Source organism: Phoenix dactylifera, chromosome 4 (assembly GCF_051530095.1).
Source record: "Phoenix dactylifera cultivar Ajwa chromosome 4, Ajwa_hap1_PhDact_Kaust_v1.1, whole genome shotgun sequence".
Classification (NCBI taxonomy): domain Eukaryota; kingdom Viridiplantae; phylum Streptophyta; class Magnoliopsida; order Arecales; family Arecaceae; genus Phoenix; species Phoenix dactylifera.
The window spans coordinates 337531-352306 of record NC_143193.1 but is presented as its reverse complement, the minus strand read 5'-3'; the positions used below and the strand labels follow the sequence as shown (position 1 = coordinate 352306).

Here is a 14776-nt window from a genome sequence, read left to right as displayed (position 1 = left end):
GCCGGAGGCCGCGGCTTGACCGGCAAGTCCTCAAGCGTGCCTCCACTCCATTGGCGCATTCTGCGAACTGCCAGCCGCCCACACACCTCTTCTGTTAGCACCACCCTTTCAGCGGGAGGCAATTATTTACTTTTATTTACTGCAGCACCAGAGGGGACGCAGCGGCGGCAGCGGCAGCAGCGGCAGCGGGCCATCAACTCCCCAAGCGAGGGAGAGTAAAACAAAGATACCAGGAGAAACTGACTCCACAACAGGAGCAGCCTCTGCAAGGGAAGAGAGGTGAAGGGAAGAGACGTCTCTCTCTCCCCTCTCCAAAAAGCGATAGAAGTGGCTCGTTTGTACCAAAAATAAAAATAGAAGATGGCTAGCTAGTACGGAAACTTTGGGAAAAGAGACCCATTCATCAGAGAAGTGGGTCCCGCATTTTTTATATATACGCACACCCGAGTTACTCCAAGTCCCATCACTATTCTAAGAGTGTAGAAGTAAGAGTGAGCGCCTTGGATTGACGAGGGAATTAAGGGCAGTTTTATAGCCGCCGGGGGGGGGGGGGGGGGAGGGGGGGAAGAGGTGGAGCGGGGGGACACTGTTGTCAGGGGCCGTTGGTCACAGGACCGGACACTAACAGCGCAGCGGCCTGGCCCTAGTCATATAGCAGTGCCAGTGGGTGGTATTGCTAAACATAACAAAAGCATACGGAAAACAGTAGATAGAGGTGGAGGCTGACCGAGAAATTATCTACGGTGTGTGTGGTTGAAGGAGGAGGGGACGGACGGAGGACGCCGCTATCCCTTTCTTAGCTTGCTCACGGGTCATGGGACCCAAGATGGCGGGGTGACGGTAAGTGGGTGGACCACATGGCGGGTTCCGTAGTGGCCAAGGCACGAAGGCGTGGGACGCCGGCCGTGCCGGAGCCGGCGGTGACGTGGATGTGTTGGGTTTTCCCAGGCTGGTCTGTCCGGCCGCACGACCCTTTTAATTGCTCCCGTCTCTTCCCTCTAACTCTTCGCACCCAACGTCCCCCTCCCAACCCCCACACCCACGTACTTCTGCTTTTTTTTTCTTTCTCTTTTTTGTGAAACTTTACTGCTACTTTTCCTCGCACTCGTTTCCCGCTAGAAACATGAAAAACTTCGGCAAGTCACACGGCTCGTTCTTTTTTTCACCTTACATCTCGATCCATTAATTAGGTCCATCCCTATCTGTACTCTGCATCATAAAATTGGATTGGGTCACGTTATTTCCACTGAATACGGAAGGTGCCTAAGATGTCACGACCGAGCGAGCTCCTCGGGTGGGGTAGTTAATGTGGTCCAGCGCTGCAGGGCGTGGATGCTGTTGACAGTATGCAGGAGTGGCAAGCTGGAAGCATGGCGATGGAAAGGGAAATGACGTGACGAAGGAAGCGGTAGTAGAAGGTCGAAAACTTTGGCCAAAATTAGCTAATTAACTTTAAGAGTAACGTAAAAAATCAGTCACCGTGATGTTTTTCAGGGTAAACCGTCCCTGTGATTCCGGAACGAGCTGGTGGCGGATGAACAATAAGGGGGCCTGCTCTGTAATCACGCATCCCATACTGTTCCGTCGTCTTCTGTCATGTCTCAGCCATCATCCACATATGCATGTATCGGACGGACGTTATGCATTCACGTAAATGGAAAGCAGCTGCAGCTATTTTCTTTTTAAAATATCTATTTCCAGCTGAAATCTCTAAGAAATTACCTTCCAGAATCTGCCTCTCTTTGCAGCCGCTTTAATTAGCAAATACCAGTAAAATATTCAACAAACTGGAAAAGAGAAAGATAATAATTAAATTAAAGAAAAAAGCAAAATCAAGTAAAGAAAGTTGGAGATACCCGGCCCCAGCCTTAGCGCCCGTATCTGATGTGCATTGTCCCGTTTCGGTTGACCGTCCGCTGCCGCGGCTCCCTCATTTATCCATGGGCGGACAGAGTAAATGCCCCCTCCATATAAAATGGCAGAACCATCCCCCCCCCCCCCCCCTTCTCGTTCTCGGCCGTCCCTTCCATTAATTTATTAGTTTCCACGAGAAAACGTGAAACAATTACCAGTCCGTTCGTTTTCCGATCCCCGCCCTCCGCCCCCGGGCCCAACCTGTTTGTTTCTTAATTCGCGCACCGCACCTGCTGTCATACGTGTCCATCACCCATCCCTATATAAATACGACCCTCATCTCCCCCCCCCCCCACGTCATTTCATCCTCCCCTCAATCCCCGCTCCCGGAAGACTCAACGGACCGCGTTAGACCGAGCGATCGCATGGGAGGAGCAGGAGCAATGGCTGTGCAAGCCCAGTATCCATCCAACGCCCTCTCCGCGGATTTCCGGGCCAGGTGAGAGCCCGCCTGCCCCCAGATTCGTTATTTTAGGAGCGCTTCTTTTGTCTTTCCTCCCTGACAAGTCTTTCTTCTCCAGAGCTCGCAACAATGTCCAGATGCCCCAAGATCGCAATCCCCACCCCCACCAACTCGGGACTCTCCCCGGCATCTACAGCTATCTCGGTGAGCCATCCCGAACCCCAGCTCCTTCTTGTTCCCCTTCACCTCCGAGATCATCTGCTCATTGAACGGCTGTGATTGGATCAGCAGGGCCGCAGCAGGGCTTTAATAACTTGACCGTGTTCAGCGATCCGACGAGCGAGCTGACGTGCAACGCCTCCGGTACCCGGAAGCGGATGCGAGATGAGGAGCCCATGGCGCCGCTCCCTCCAGACCCCGACCGCAACGCCCTCGCCGTCTTCCGAATCCCTGGTCTAAATCTCGCCGCGCTTCCGTCGAAGCCTGACAACACTGCCGTAGCCACCGCCGGCGCTCGCTTGTCGCACGAGCAGAGCCGCTTGCTCGACTCCGCCGGGACTTCTACTAGCGGGCGTCCCGCCGCCGCCTCGCAGCTCGCTGTCTCCCCTCTTGCCCAGGAACTCACCTTCCATCTCTACCAGCAGACCATTGAGATCGACGCCCTCCTCCGCCTCCAGGTACCGGATCCCATCCCCCTCCCCTGTCTCTCTTTTTCTGGATAGAGTCCTGTACTGGTCTAATTTCGTCTGATGTGATGTGATTACTAGAATGAAAGGCTTCGATCGGGATTAGAGGAGGTCCGGAAGAGATATTGCCGGGTGTTGGTGTCGGCGGTGGAGCAGCGGGTGGCGAAGCGGCTGAGGGAGAAGGAGACGGAGCTGGAGGTCGCGACCCGCCGGAATGCGGAGCTGGAGGAGAAAGTAAGGCAGATGAGCGCCGAGAACCAGATCTGGTTCAACGTCGCCAAGAACAACGAAGCCGTGGTTAATAGTCTTCGGACGAGCCTGGAGCAGGTGCTCCTCCAGAACGTCGCGTTCACCGCCCCCGTGACCGGCAACCAGGGCCGCGAGGGTTACGGGGACAGTGAGGGGCCGGTGGCGGCGTTCCCGGCTGACGACGCGCAGTCGTGCTGCTTCGAGGAGGGGAGGAGGGAGGCAGAGGCGACGGCGGCACGGGAGAACGAGGAGCTCCGTTTGCGGAGGGGGTGCAAGGCGTGCCGGGACAAGGACGTGTGCGTTCTTCTGCTCCCCTGCCGGCACCTTTGCTTGTGCGTGGCCTGCGAACCGAAGATCGACACGTGTCCCATCTGCCACTCCGTGAAGAATGCTTCCCTCGAAATTTTCCTATGCTGATCCCCGCGGGCGTTATCTCTTCTGGGTCCGTCTCGGCCGTCCGATGGGGTGAACCAACGATCTGGAATCGTCTGTGAAGCTTTTTCTTTTATTTTTTTCCGCGTCTTTTCTTCTTCTTTTTTTTTGTGAACTCTCTTTTGCCAATGCTCTCCGATGCATGCTGTACCGGAGTGTTCCGCTGCTACTGTAAGGAAAACTTCTCGGTAAAGTTTTCTTTTTTTTTTTTTTATCGACCAAAAAAGTTCTATTTTTTATTCAAAACACTCCGTAATTTTCTCTTAAGAGTGCTGAAACTGCTCGTGAGAGTTTTATGAGCCACACTTCATTCAGTAGGTAGTTTATTACCCGATGTATTGCGTCGAGGGCGGTTGGAATTTGAGGAAAATATGGGTGCCTAATTGCTTGGCTGAGGTGGTCAGCTACGTTGTCAGTCTTAGCAGTCGGGGTCCCCCCAAGAGGTTTAATATTTATACCGTGGATTAGTTATCGGCAAGTGCGTACAAGCGTCGAAGAAACCTACGCTTTGGAACTAGATACATTATTATCAATTATCCCAGATTGCTAAGTTTTATCATCATATATTCCTGACTGGGTTCTTGTAATTGTGCATTACGTGGATGATCACGATATGCTTGTATTAAAAATATCGCCAAGGGAAAGATCTCGCGGGAGATGGTGGAGATTGAGGATCTGGTGGAGCCCGGCACGGTTTGTACTGGGAACGAGTAAAAGCAGGTTATGGATGGGTGTGCGCGCGTTCCTCGTATGCTCCATTATTTTATAAACTATTTGCTTTCTTATTAGAAAAGAGTGACGAATACTGGGCTGGTGGGAACAAAAGTGGGACACTGGAACGGGCAACATCTCGATCCTGTCTCTGATTAGCGGTTATTTAAATTAAGGGGAGCACTGACCGTGGGTGGGTGCCATTTCGAGCGGTGGAGAGGAGGATGGGGTAGTTTACTCTGTCATGATTATTACGCTGCTCTGGAGAGCGAGATGGAAAATATTGGGATTACCGCAAGGACTCGGCATCGCAGCTCCCCATCCAATGGCATCACCAACCCTCCCCCACCACCGACTCCTGCCTCCTACTTCCTGTTCTTATTTAATTATCTTTGGGCAGGGGGGGATTTGGTAGTGCGAGGAGCAGGGCAGGGGAAGGTGGCCAGGAAAAGGAGACGCTGCATTGGATGGATGGTGTGCAAGATATGTGACTGCCTCCGCCTCCACCATCCCCCTTATCATAAGTAACAAAGAAAACGACTCGCACCCTTTGACCGTTCGATATTATAAGATTAAGGATTGGCTAATGTAACTCTTTTTTAAGTGTGCATTATGTGCTCTTCCTGATTAAGACGCTGCTCTGTAATCGTTGGAAAGCAATGAACTCGTTCCCTGCTTTCCCAAGCAATTTGCATTATAGAGGGGGGCACTCGATGTCATCCACCTCGTTATCATCACGCCAACTTCACTTTGGTGCGCTAGGACCACTCAATTCAAAACTAATTTTCTATTACGTATGCTACTGCTTAGGTGCGCACGAACCGTCCTTTAGTTTGTAACTTCCCTTTGACCGGTTATGATTGTACCCCTTTTCGCGCTGCTCCCATGTGTCGCATGGGATTTAGTGTCCCGCATCTTGAGTAGGAACTAATAATCGTTGCGAGTTCCCCAATTCGATTTCCTTTTTTTTTTCCCTTCAAATTTGGCAGGTACTGAGATTTGCACGGTCGAAGTCTGAAAAATGGATCATGAAGCCTACATGGAATCATTATCTTCCCTCCCGGACTAAGGCTACCGTGGGCTATGCTAGTTGCCAACCGCGCCTCATATATGTATATGTAACTCCGACTGCAAACTTAGTAATTGACAGTAACCGCGAGACAAGTAAACGTGATGCAGAAACAGCACACACACGCCTCGTTTGTAAGCGACTTGACGACATAGGAAATTGATATGGGCTGATGAGCATAGAAAGGGGCGACACCCTGTGCAAATGTTGCCATCTGCACTCGGTACTTACTGTTACGACACGTGGTATGCCGTGCGACGTGATAGCTCTTGGCATGCTTTTGAAATACGTGCAGATGGAAAAGGGATCCATCCATATTGGCATCAGATGCTGCGAGAAAAGCCCTCACCCGCCTAGCCTTACTCAACCGGCCGTCCGCTCCTTCCCCCAGCCTCATATGTTTGTTGTTTACGAATGGCCCATGATGTGCGATCCCCACTCCACCCCCCGATAAGCCAACCAACGCCCTCTCTCACTTTTTCTTTTGGATTTGGTGGAGAAAGACAACGAAGTCGTAGTTATCTTCAAATTTAGGCGGAAAATACTTTGACTTCATAGCTCTTTTTTTAAATTAAATATCATAATTTATTTTTCTGTTGCAATATCCCCCAATAATCCATCCATGCTCTAACATAGTTGACAGCGAGAGAAAAAATATCTGATTTACTCTCCGTCTTTCAGAAGTTATGAAGGAAGCTATTTTAGAGAAAAACTTCGGCCAATTCTCTTTCAGGACCCCAGCTAACCTCATCCATGAATTATGAAGGAAATTGTTGCAATGTGGTATCAGAGAAGAGGAGGGATGAGGCAGGGCGAAGATCCATTTTGTGCCAAAGAAGCACATGTAGCAGAGGATAGGAGGGGTGATGATCAAGTGCCACAACGTTGAAGGCAGTAATGGTGGCAATGGATAGGGTGAGTGCAACAAAAAAGGTCTGCAGTAACGGCCAAAATGGTACGAATAAACAAAGTAAAACTTGTACCGACAGTTCCTAAACCATAACAACATGTGGCTGTGATGAATGGGCCACCAGATGGGCCGGCTTGGACCAAAGTCGGCAGGCCCTTCTATCAGTTATTATTAGGATTGGAGGTATTTCCTACCTCTGATGGCTACTATCTCACCTAAACCAAGTATGCATCTAATCTTTTTTTTTTTTTCATACTGGTCTTATTGATTGTAAGACAACTGACAGTCCCTTAGAGTTCAACATCAAGCTCTGTGCTACAAATAAGGAGCTTCTTCCAAACGCTACCCTTTGCCGACAGCTCGTTGAGAACCTTATTTATCTCACTGTTACCAGACCAGATATTGCCTATACTGTACATCTTGTCAGCCAGTAAATGACAGCTCCACACTCTGTTCACTATGCAGCTGTTTTTCGCATCTTACGCTATGTGAAGGGCATCTTGTTTCATGGACTTCATTTTTCTTCTCGCTTGTCCCTGACATTATAGGTTTATTCTGATGCTGATTGGATCGGTGACCCTACTGATCGCCACTCTACCACCAATTTTTTTTTTCCTATTAGGTGACTCTCTCTTCTCTCGGCGAAACAAGAAGCAAACGATTGTTGCTCGCTCTAGTATTGAGGCTGAGTATCGAGCTCTTGCTGATACTACTTCCAAACTTCTTTAGTTTCATTGGCTTCTACAAGATATGGGCGTTCCTCAGCGGTCAAGCACTCCTATTTATTATGATAGTTATAGTGCCATGTAGATTAGTCACAACGATGTTTTCCATGAGCGCACCAAATATATTGAGATCGATTGTCATTTTGTGCGTCATCATTTATAGGAGGGCACTCTTCATCTTTGTCCTGTCGCCTCAGCTAATTAGCTTGCGGATGTTTTCATCAAAGCTTATCCTCCAGGCATCGTTTAATCTTTTATTTCCAAATTCAAGTTGGTGTCCACTTTACCGCCTTGAGTTTGAGAGAAATATTAGAATCATTGTAAAACATTATATCAAACTTAGTCACCTTACTAAATTTCATTTTGATTGATGTGCCAAATTTAGTCAGCCTTACCAAATCTAATTAGCCTTTATTCCATATAAAAACTGCTCTTGTACATTGTAAAATAAAATACAGGCAAAAATACAATTCTTTTCTCTTGTTCTCGTCTGTCAACACCTTGGTCAGTTTCATCATCTTGTCCCCTATTGCCGAGGTCAATTTCCATTCTTCTCCGGCTTAGGTTGGTGGATCCCTAGGTCAATTTCCATTCTTCTCCGGCTTAGGTTGGTGGATCCCTCGAGATCGTTCGATCTTCTCCGGCGGTGGTTGACGTTGTGCGATAGAGAGAGCATGGTCTCGATATTGCTAGGGTTTGCGCGTGCATGTTTCATGCTCTCTGCTACCATGGTGGAAAAACTGAGGTATTCGAGCGCACCCTCACCATCATTGTCCCTCCTCTCCGTCCCCTTCCTCACAACGCTCACGCCCTCCCTTTCCTTATCATTGCGTGAATGACCACTGTTGGGGGGAATAAGATTTTTTTCCAAAATGACATAAATACCCCTAAGAAGCCGTACAACTTCCGACCCCAGACGGCCGAAGTCGGCGTCCGACTTCGGAACGCCCGACCTCGAGACCTCCGACCTAAGAAAAACCCCGATGTTCGAGGTCTACTCTTGTCAGCCACCTACTACGGCCGTGCGCCTCAGAGGTCCGGCCGAGGACCATACCCTGACATTTATTGCGCATGGTCGCTGTAACCCTCCGGCTTACTCCATAATAAATGCGGATCTCCGGCTTACTCCACAATAAATGCGGATCTCCGGCTTACTCCACAATAAATGCGGATCTCCGGCTTACTCCACAATAAATGCGGATCTCCGGCTTACTCCACAATAAATGCGGATCTCCGGCTTACTCCATAATAAATGCGGATCTCCGGCTTACTCCACCATAAATGCGCATGGCTCCTGTCATCTACGGACTCTCAGCTCTCCACGGCAAATCAGCCCAGCAGAGTCTAGTCAACTATGATAAGTCTCCGATCTCGGCCATACCTCCGACACCAATGCAATAATTCGTCTGACAGCGTGCTAGTTCGGGTTATACGACGCCCTCACCGCCGACATCAGAGCAATGATTCGCCTGACCATGCGCCGACCTGAACAACATGCCGAGCCGTACTACGGCCTCGCCCTGTTACATCGCAGGTAAACCGACCCCCGCCTATAAAAGGGAGCCTTGGCCTCTCAGGAGGGGGTTGGAAGATTGATACACTCTACAGACATTATTTATCTCCCTTTCTACACTATTTGCCCCCTCCCTGACTTGAGCGTCGGAGGGCCGGCGCCGGAAAACTCGGCCACCGGTTTGTGTGCAGGCACCCGGACGGAGGACGCCGCCAACTGACGGATCGCCGCTTCGCCAGGAGGACCTGCCGCCCCTTCTCTCCGACTGCCCCAGACGGAGGACGCCGCTCGCCGACGGACCGCCGCCCCACCGTGAGAACTCATCGCCGCTCCCTCTCCTCGACCGAAGACTGCCCCGGGTCCAATTAAACAACAAGCGATCGTACGTGGTCTACTATGATACACGCACGCTACCCACCATTGGAAGGGAGACACGGCAGCGCAGTTGACGAATATATACTGGCCGCTCCGGTATTTGAAGCCTTGTGGTTTGGTCACGTGGAGAGACAGCACGTTCCCGGGGTACACCGCCACCTTCAGTATCTTCACCGGCCTCACGCTCGATCTGAACGCTCTGATCAGCCTCTCGGTCCCGTACACGATCATCGGGATCGCCAGGTACATCCAGGTCTGCCATTAATTAAATAAGATTAATTCATGTTCGGAGGGGATTAGATGAAGAAAATTATTAAGGGACTTGTGGTATAATATACTTACCGTTTTCTTGTACCATTGATGGGAAAGGTAAAGGAAGATGCCGTGGATGATTAGGAGGATGTAGACGATGACGAAGAGGTGGTGGGAGTACCAGAAGGCATTGAAACCGGTGAGCCGGTTCAGGGGCTTGGGAAGCCCGATCCGGCCGCGGCGGAACCACGGGGTGGCCAGAACGAAGGCGATGGTCATCAGCACCACCATGGTGATCCCGGTCCACCCCTCTGTTCCCTTCACGAACCACCAGTAGTTGTTCGGCCTCGTGTCCCCGAAGAATGGCTTCATCGGCTCGTACGCCGCGTCGCTCGCATGCAGGAGCCGCGGGAAGTCGCAGGTCAAGTGCGAGATTGCGTGCAGTCCCACGCCAACGGCGATCCCCACCGCAATCACCTATTGCAAAAAAAAAAAAGAAGAAAAAAAGAAGAAAATCGACAAGCTTATATAATTGGCTTTTGAATGCTTATAATTAATACTTTTCTAATTAGATGAGATCAATCATGTCGCGTTTTAAAGGCAAAAGTTTTCAAAACAAGGAGTGGAGAAGGCCGGATATAGCTTGTAATTAATTAAGAAAAAGAATTATATATATATATTTATATCTACCTACCTTGTGGAAGTTGAGATTGTCGTCGAACGGGAGGGCGGCGCCGAGCTTGGTCTTGTTGCGGAGCCAGGTAATGGTGTTGCGGCAGACAGGGAGGAGGATGAGGGCCATGTTGAACTTGAGGGTCTCGGCGCCGCCCTTGGCGACGCAGACGCAGTAGCCCATGACGTGATACACCGCCCGTTGCCGGTACTGCATGAACTTCCAGGCGAAGAGGCCGGCGCAGATGGCGAGCCACAGAGCCAGCACCCAAACCCGCTTCCAGTTGTCCTCCAGGAAGTACCTGGTCCGCTGGTACCCCCGCCGGAGTGGGTTCGGCTCCTCCGTCGGCTTCAGCTTCTGGCTCAGCATCTGGCTCAGGTTCCTGCTGTTGGTCGTCCCGCCCCGGATCGACTGGCTTGGTCCTTGCAGCAGGAGCATCTCCAAATTGTATATCTGAGGATTCACCAGTCATTCCTAAAGATCAGCATAAAAATATATATATCTGCAGTTTTTGCATGATTCTTTTTTTTATAATGGCGTTTTACCTCGATGTAGCCAAGATTGTTGGGGTCCAATTCTTCCATAATGAGGCGGGCATACTCCTCCGCCTGTTCCTGGATCTTGGATAGCTTGTTTGCTGACGCGCTCATCAAGATGATCTGTTGATAACCCATACATCAAATATGTAGCTAAGCATGGCTTGTTTAGCTAAAAAGAGCGAGAGACACAGAGAGAAGTTTGACTCGGTGATGGGACTGCCGAGTTAGCCGAGTCTCGGCTAATTCTCAGCCACCCAAAAAGACGGGTCAAAATTCACATCCTCCAAGATATCATTTGTAGCTGGGTGAGGGTCTCGCACCGGCAAAACTACAAAGTCCGACTCGTGAGGTTGTGAGAGTGATCTTCTTCCTTACCTCTTTGACCTCTACTTCTGTAATCCTTCCATCAGCGTTCTTGTCCACCCTGCATATATTTTATAAAATTAATGTCACGACGGCTCCAGCTCCATAGCTTCCGGAAAACCGGGATTACCGAGCACAAGATTCATATCATCCTAGAGACTAGGGGTACGGAACACTGGAGAGAGAGATAGGGCGGGAGAAAGGATGGGTACATGTCGAAGAAGGTCTGAAGCCTGGAGTCGAAGCTCTGGTCCGAGATCTGGTCCCAGAACTCCCTGAGCTCCACTTTGGTGATGGAATCCCCGATTATATTTCTCTTCCTCGCCAGCGCGTCGAACAGCTCTCCCGCGAACTCATTGGACTCTTTCATGCCTGCCATCATTATTCCGTTTCTCCATTATTTTCTTTTTCCAGTTTTTTCTTTTCCTTAGATGGTAAGAACAATTCAAAACAACGGAGAAAATTATAGAAGAAACAGAGGAACAGAGAGAGAGAGTAATTGATGATAACAGCTGACCTATGCACTGGCCGAAGAGGGATCGGGGGAGGGCGCCGTCGACGGCGAGCTCGTCGAAGCGCTTCTCGACGGCCAGCCAGCCGGCGGCGCCGTCGGTCTTGCTGATGAACTTGAGGCCTTTGAGAGCGTGCGTGGCGGCCGACTTGGAGCGGTCGAGCCGGCCCGGGCCGGGCCGCTTGGTGAACGACGCCAGCCGCTTCAGCTCCTGAGACACCTGCCGGATCCGGGACGACGCGCTCCGGATCACCGACGACCCAATGGAGCCGGACCGCTTCTCCAGCGTCCGTGCGAGCAGCGTCACCTCCGGGTCCTCCGCGTCCCCGCCCGCCGCCGGCTTCACGCTGTGCACGGCCACCGAGTCGTCGCGGACATCCAGCGTGATCTCCACGTACTGCTCGTCGTCGCCGCCGGCGGAGTCCGCAAGGTTGAAGCGGGCGCTCCTCCGGCCGCCGCGCTTGTTGAGTGGCCCGCTGAGGGGACCGCTGTAAGGGACCCGATCGCTGCCGATGCTCTCGGTCTCGACGACGTCTGACTGGTGGTCGCCGCCCCTCCCGTCGTCCGTCCCCATCTTCTGCATTAATTCTAGAACTCAGATCCCCAACTGCAACCACTCTCCCAAACAAGATAACCCCTCTTCTCTGGCTAGTACCTGAAGAACTCCCGACTACAATGACCGAGACGGATTTCTTTTCTTTTTTTCCTTCTTACCTCGAGGAAACAAAAGAATGAAGGATGAAGGAAATTTGGGAAGTGGATCGGTCGGAGATGGGGTGGAGAGGAAGAGATCGGTATTTTTCTCACCCGCTCTCTATGTTTGGTTATGGTGAGGAGTTTTGGTGATGGGATATATATGCTATGATATGATATGATATAAACATATATATATATAAATATAGGGGCTGGAGTGGTGGGTGTGGAATCGGGTAATGTTCCTACCGCCGTTCTAGAAGGAAAGGCGGTGGTCAAACGGCAGAGGAGATGGAGAAGTCTGTTTAGTAGTATACGCTCTCCCTTTAGCTGCTGCGCCTGGTTTAATTGAGCGCTCGATTTTTTTTTTTTTTTTTTCAAAACGACATTCCATTTCCAATAAATCAAATTTAAGCACATTCCGCCAAATCAAATAAAAGTAAACAGTGCAATAAGTAAGGAACACCTGCTAAACTCGTTCAGATGACACCTCCAGAGTGACGTGCAACGTATGAGGTGATCCAGTCCGTAGCTCTGTTCACCTCACGATACACATGGCCAATCTGAACGGCAAACAGCTTTTGAACCAATCTGCGAATATTTCGAATCAACGGGTGATCGTCGCTATACCTATCCACTCCTCGTATCCAGTCAATCACCGTAGCAGAGCCTCCCTCAATGCACAATCTATCGACACCCAGCACACATCTTGTATAACGGATACCTTTACAGGCTGCTCGTAGCTCTGTCCCAGCAACAGTCAAGCATGGTGTGCTTCGACCACCAGCTACAATCAATCTACCATAATAGTCCGTGACAACAAAGCCCACTTCACCGGAAGCTCTATCCATCGCCATACCGCCATCAAAATTCACCTTAAGATAACCAGGGGGTGGGGGTACCCAAGAAAGAGAAGCATACCTTGGCGCTGCAACAGCAGAAAAGGTACCCAGATATCCCTGACCAACTCAGATGAAGTCGATGGAGTTACCAAAAAGACTTCCGCAGCCTGGGCCACGGCTTTGTCCATTACAATCCTTGGGAGCGACCCTCTCCCCTCGAATAAGCATCCATTCCTATTTAGCCATATATGATAAGGTAAATAGGCCACCACTATCCCCAACTTGGCTGTGCTAGGCTTCCTGAAGGAGTCCCTCAAGAACAGTAACAAATCCTCCACTGACTCCCACCTCGAGGGTAAAGGTGCAAATAAATAACTCCAAATCCGTACAAACCCTGGGACAGAGAAGTAAGACATGGCATCTGGACTCCTCGATATTCGGGCATACCTCGCAATATTATGTCATCCTCACCCCCGCCTAACTAGCACGCTTCTAGTCGGAAGACAGCCCCAAGCTCCCTTCCAAAGGAAGAGCGCCACACGAGGATGCAGCCTCATCCTCCATATCTTACCTGCATCGATCTGTCTGTCTAGATCTCTGCCAATCCAAGCATGAAGATCTTTGGCACGTACTCTGTCCGTCGGCTTCCAAATCAGTCTGTCTGGCACCTCCTATGTAGCTTGTCTGTATTCATCATCATCGGCCAACGTCTGATAAGTAACTCCGTGACCCAACTATCCTCAAATACATCAATCGATCACCCTCTTTTGCAGCGTTCCGCCGGCTGTTGACCGGGAAGCGTCAAATTCTAATGTTTTCACAGACGAGCCTAGGTACCTCGCTGCCTCGCATCGAACCATTTCTGAACCGGACCGGCGACCCAGCGACCGGTACCATACTGCCAGGTAATAACGCGTCAATTCGTCGCGGGTGAACGGGATGGAGAAGGTAGACTAGGACACGTGGACAATGAGACAGTGAGAGAGAGAGAGAGAGGGTGGGGGGGAGACCGGATAGGGTTTCCGCGCAATTTGCCACCCAATCCGTGATCCCCGGCGCTGACAGGTTAGATCGACCTGTCTGCTAACCATCCTAATGCATCGCCCATGGCCAATTCGGTGGCCATCAATCTCGTCCGTCCATGATCCCTCATTGCGCTCAGATGGACGGTCCGCAGCCCATCAACCCGGCGGTTTCCCACCCACGAACCATTGTTCTTACGAAGACTCCGCTAAAGGCGTCCGGAACTCGATCGATCCCGCCAGGTGTAGATCACAGCGAGCGAGACTGGCTCCACCACATCATGAGATAGTTATTGTTTTTTTTTTAAAAAAAAAGACATCGATCGTTCCTAAGAATATTTTTAGTCTTAAGAGGAGTTTCCGAAATGTTTTCTCAATATATATCTGATCTTTTTTGGGGGGAGTGGGGGAGTCAAAAAAAAAAAGAAAAGAAGCTATGCATCTGGTCCATTTTTTCGGCCGAAGAAGAAGAAGAAGAAGAAGACGACATATAGGGAAGTACGGCAGGTCTGATCCCACACTCAATTAACTCCAATCATCTCCCGGATAATGTTCCGATCCTCCAATATTACAGTAGGAGACATAGTTAGTAAGTAAACAAATCATACTAAAGTAAAGCCAAGGGTTGGTGGGAGACTCGTGTCCTAAGCGCATTTGTCTTCAGGAACCTTTAAAGCCCAGCCATACTATTCCGGTTTTTGGCTCTTGCACTCCAAGGAAAGCTGTTAGGTATTACCGCAGATCTCCGGTCGCTGTTACACTTTTGTAGAGGCGTGGGCACCGATCCTACCACTGTAATGCTCCTGGAGCACGACACGGTGCCTCCAACTCCGCTTTTGGACTTCTACCGTGGCGAACGCTGAGATCCAGCTGGTAATTCAAATGCACAACTAA

The 14776-nt window shown here is 50.4% G+C and overlaps 2 protein-coding genes across 3 annotated transcripts; one reads left to right on the top strand and one right to left on the bottom strand.

Annotated features, from left to right (window-relative positions):
- The first annotated feature begins 2190 nt into the window (after nucleotides 1–2190).
- LOC149753588 (putative BOI-related E3 ubiquitin-protein ligase 3) lies at nucleotides 2191–3951 on the top strand. Of its 2 annotated transcripts, none has more exons than XM_089929982.1 (4): nucleotides 2191–2353; nucleotides 2436–2521; nucleotides 2606–2994; nucleotides 3085–3951. In XM_089929982.1, exons 1-4 carry the CDS (start codon nucleotides 2280–2282, stop codon nucleotides 3667–3669), a joined length of 1134 nt encoding a protein of 377 aa, XP_089786108.1. In that variant the 5' UTR covers nucleotides 2191–2279; the 3' UTR covers nucleotides 3670–3951. The 2 variants fall into 2 exon arrangements, with proteins under 2 accessions (XP_089786108.1, XP_089786107.1); XM_089929981.1 differs by having other exon boundaries at nucleotides 2194–2353; nucleotides 2609–2994.
- Nucleotides 3952–7490: 3539 nt separating this feature from the next.
- LOC149753587 (respiratory burst oxidase homolog protein C-like) lies at nucleotides 7491–12335 on the bottom strand. Its single transcript, XM_089929980.1, has 7 exons — nucleotides 11332–12335; nucleotides 11027–11186; nucleotides 10827–10875; nucleotides 10458–10571; nucleotides 9934–10365; nucleotides 9330–9716; nucleotides 7491–9242 (listed from the first exon to the last, which is right to left on the bottom strand). The coding sequence occupies exons 1-7, from the start codon at nucleotides 11906–11908 to the stop codon at nucleotides 8727–8729; spliced, it is 2235 nt and encodes a 744-aa protein (XP_089786106.1). The 5' UTR covers nucleotides 11909–12335; the 3' UTR covers nucleotides 7491–8726.
- Between the last annotated feature and the right edge of the window lie 2441 nt (nucleotides 12336–14776).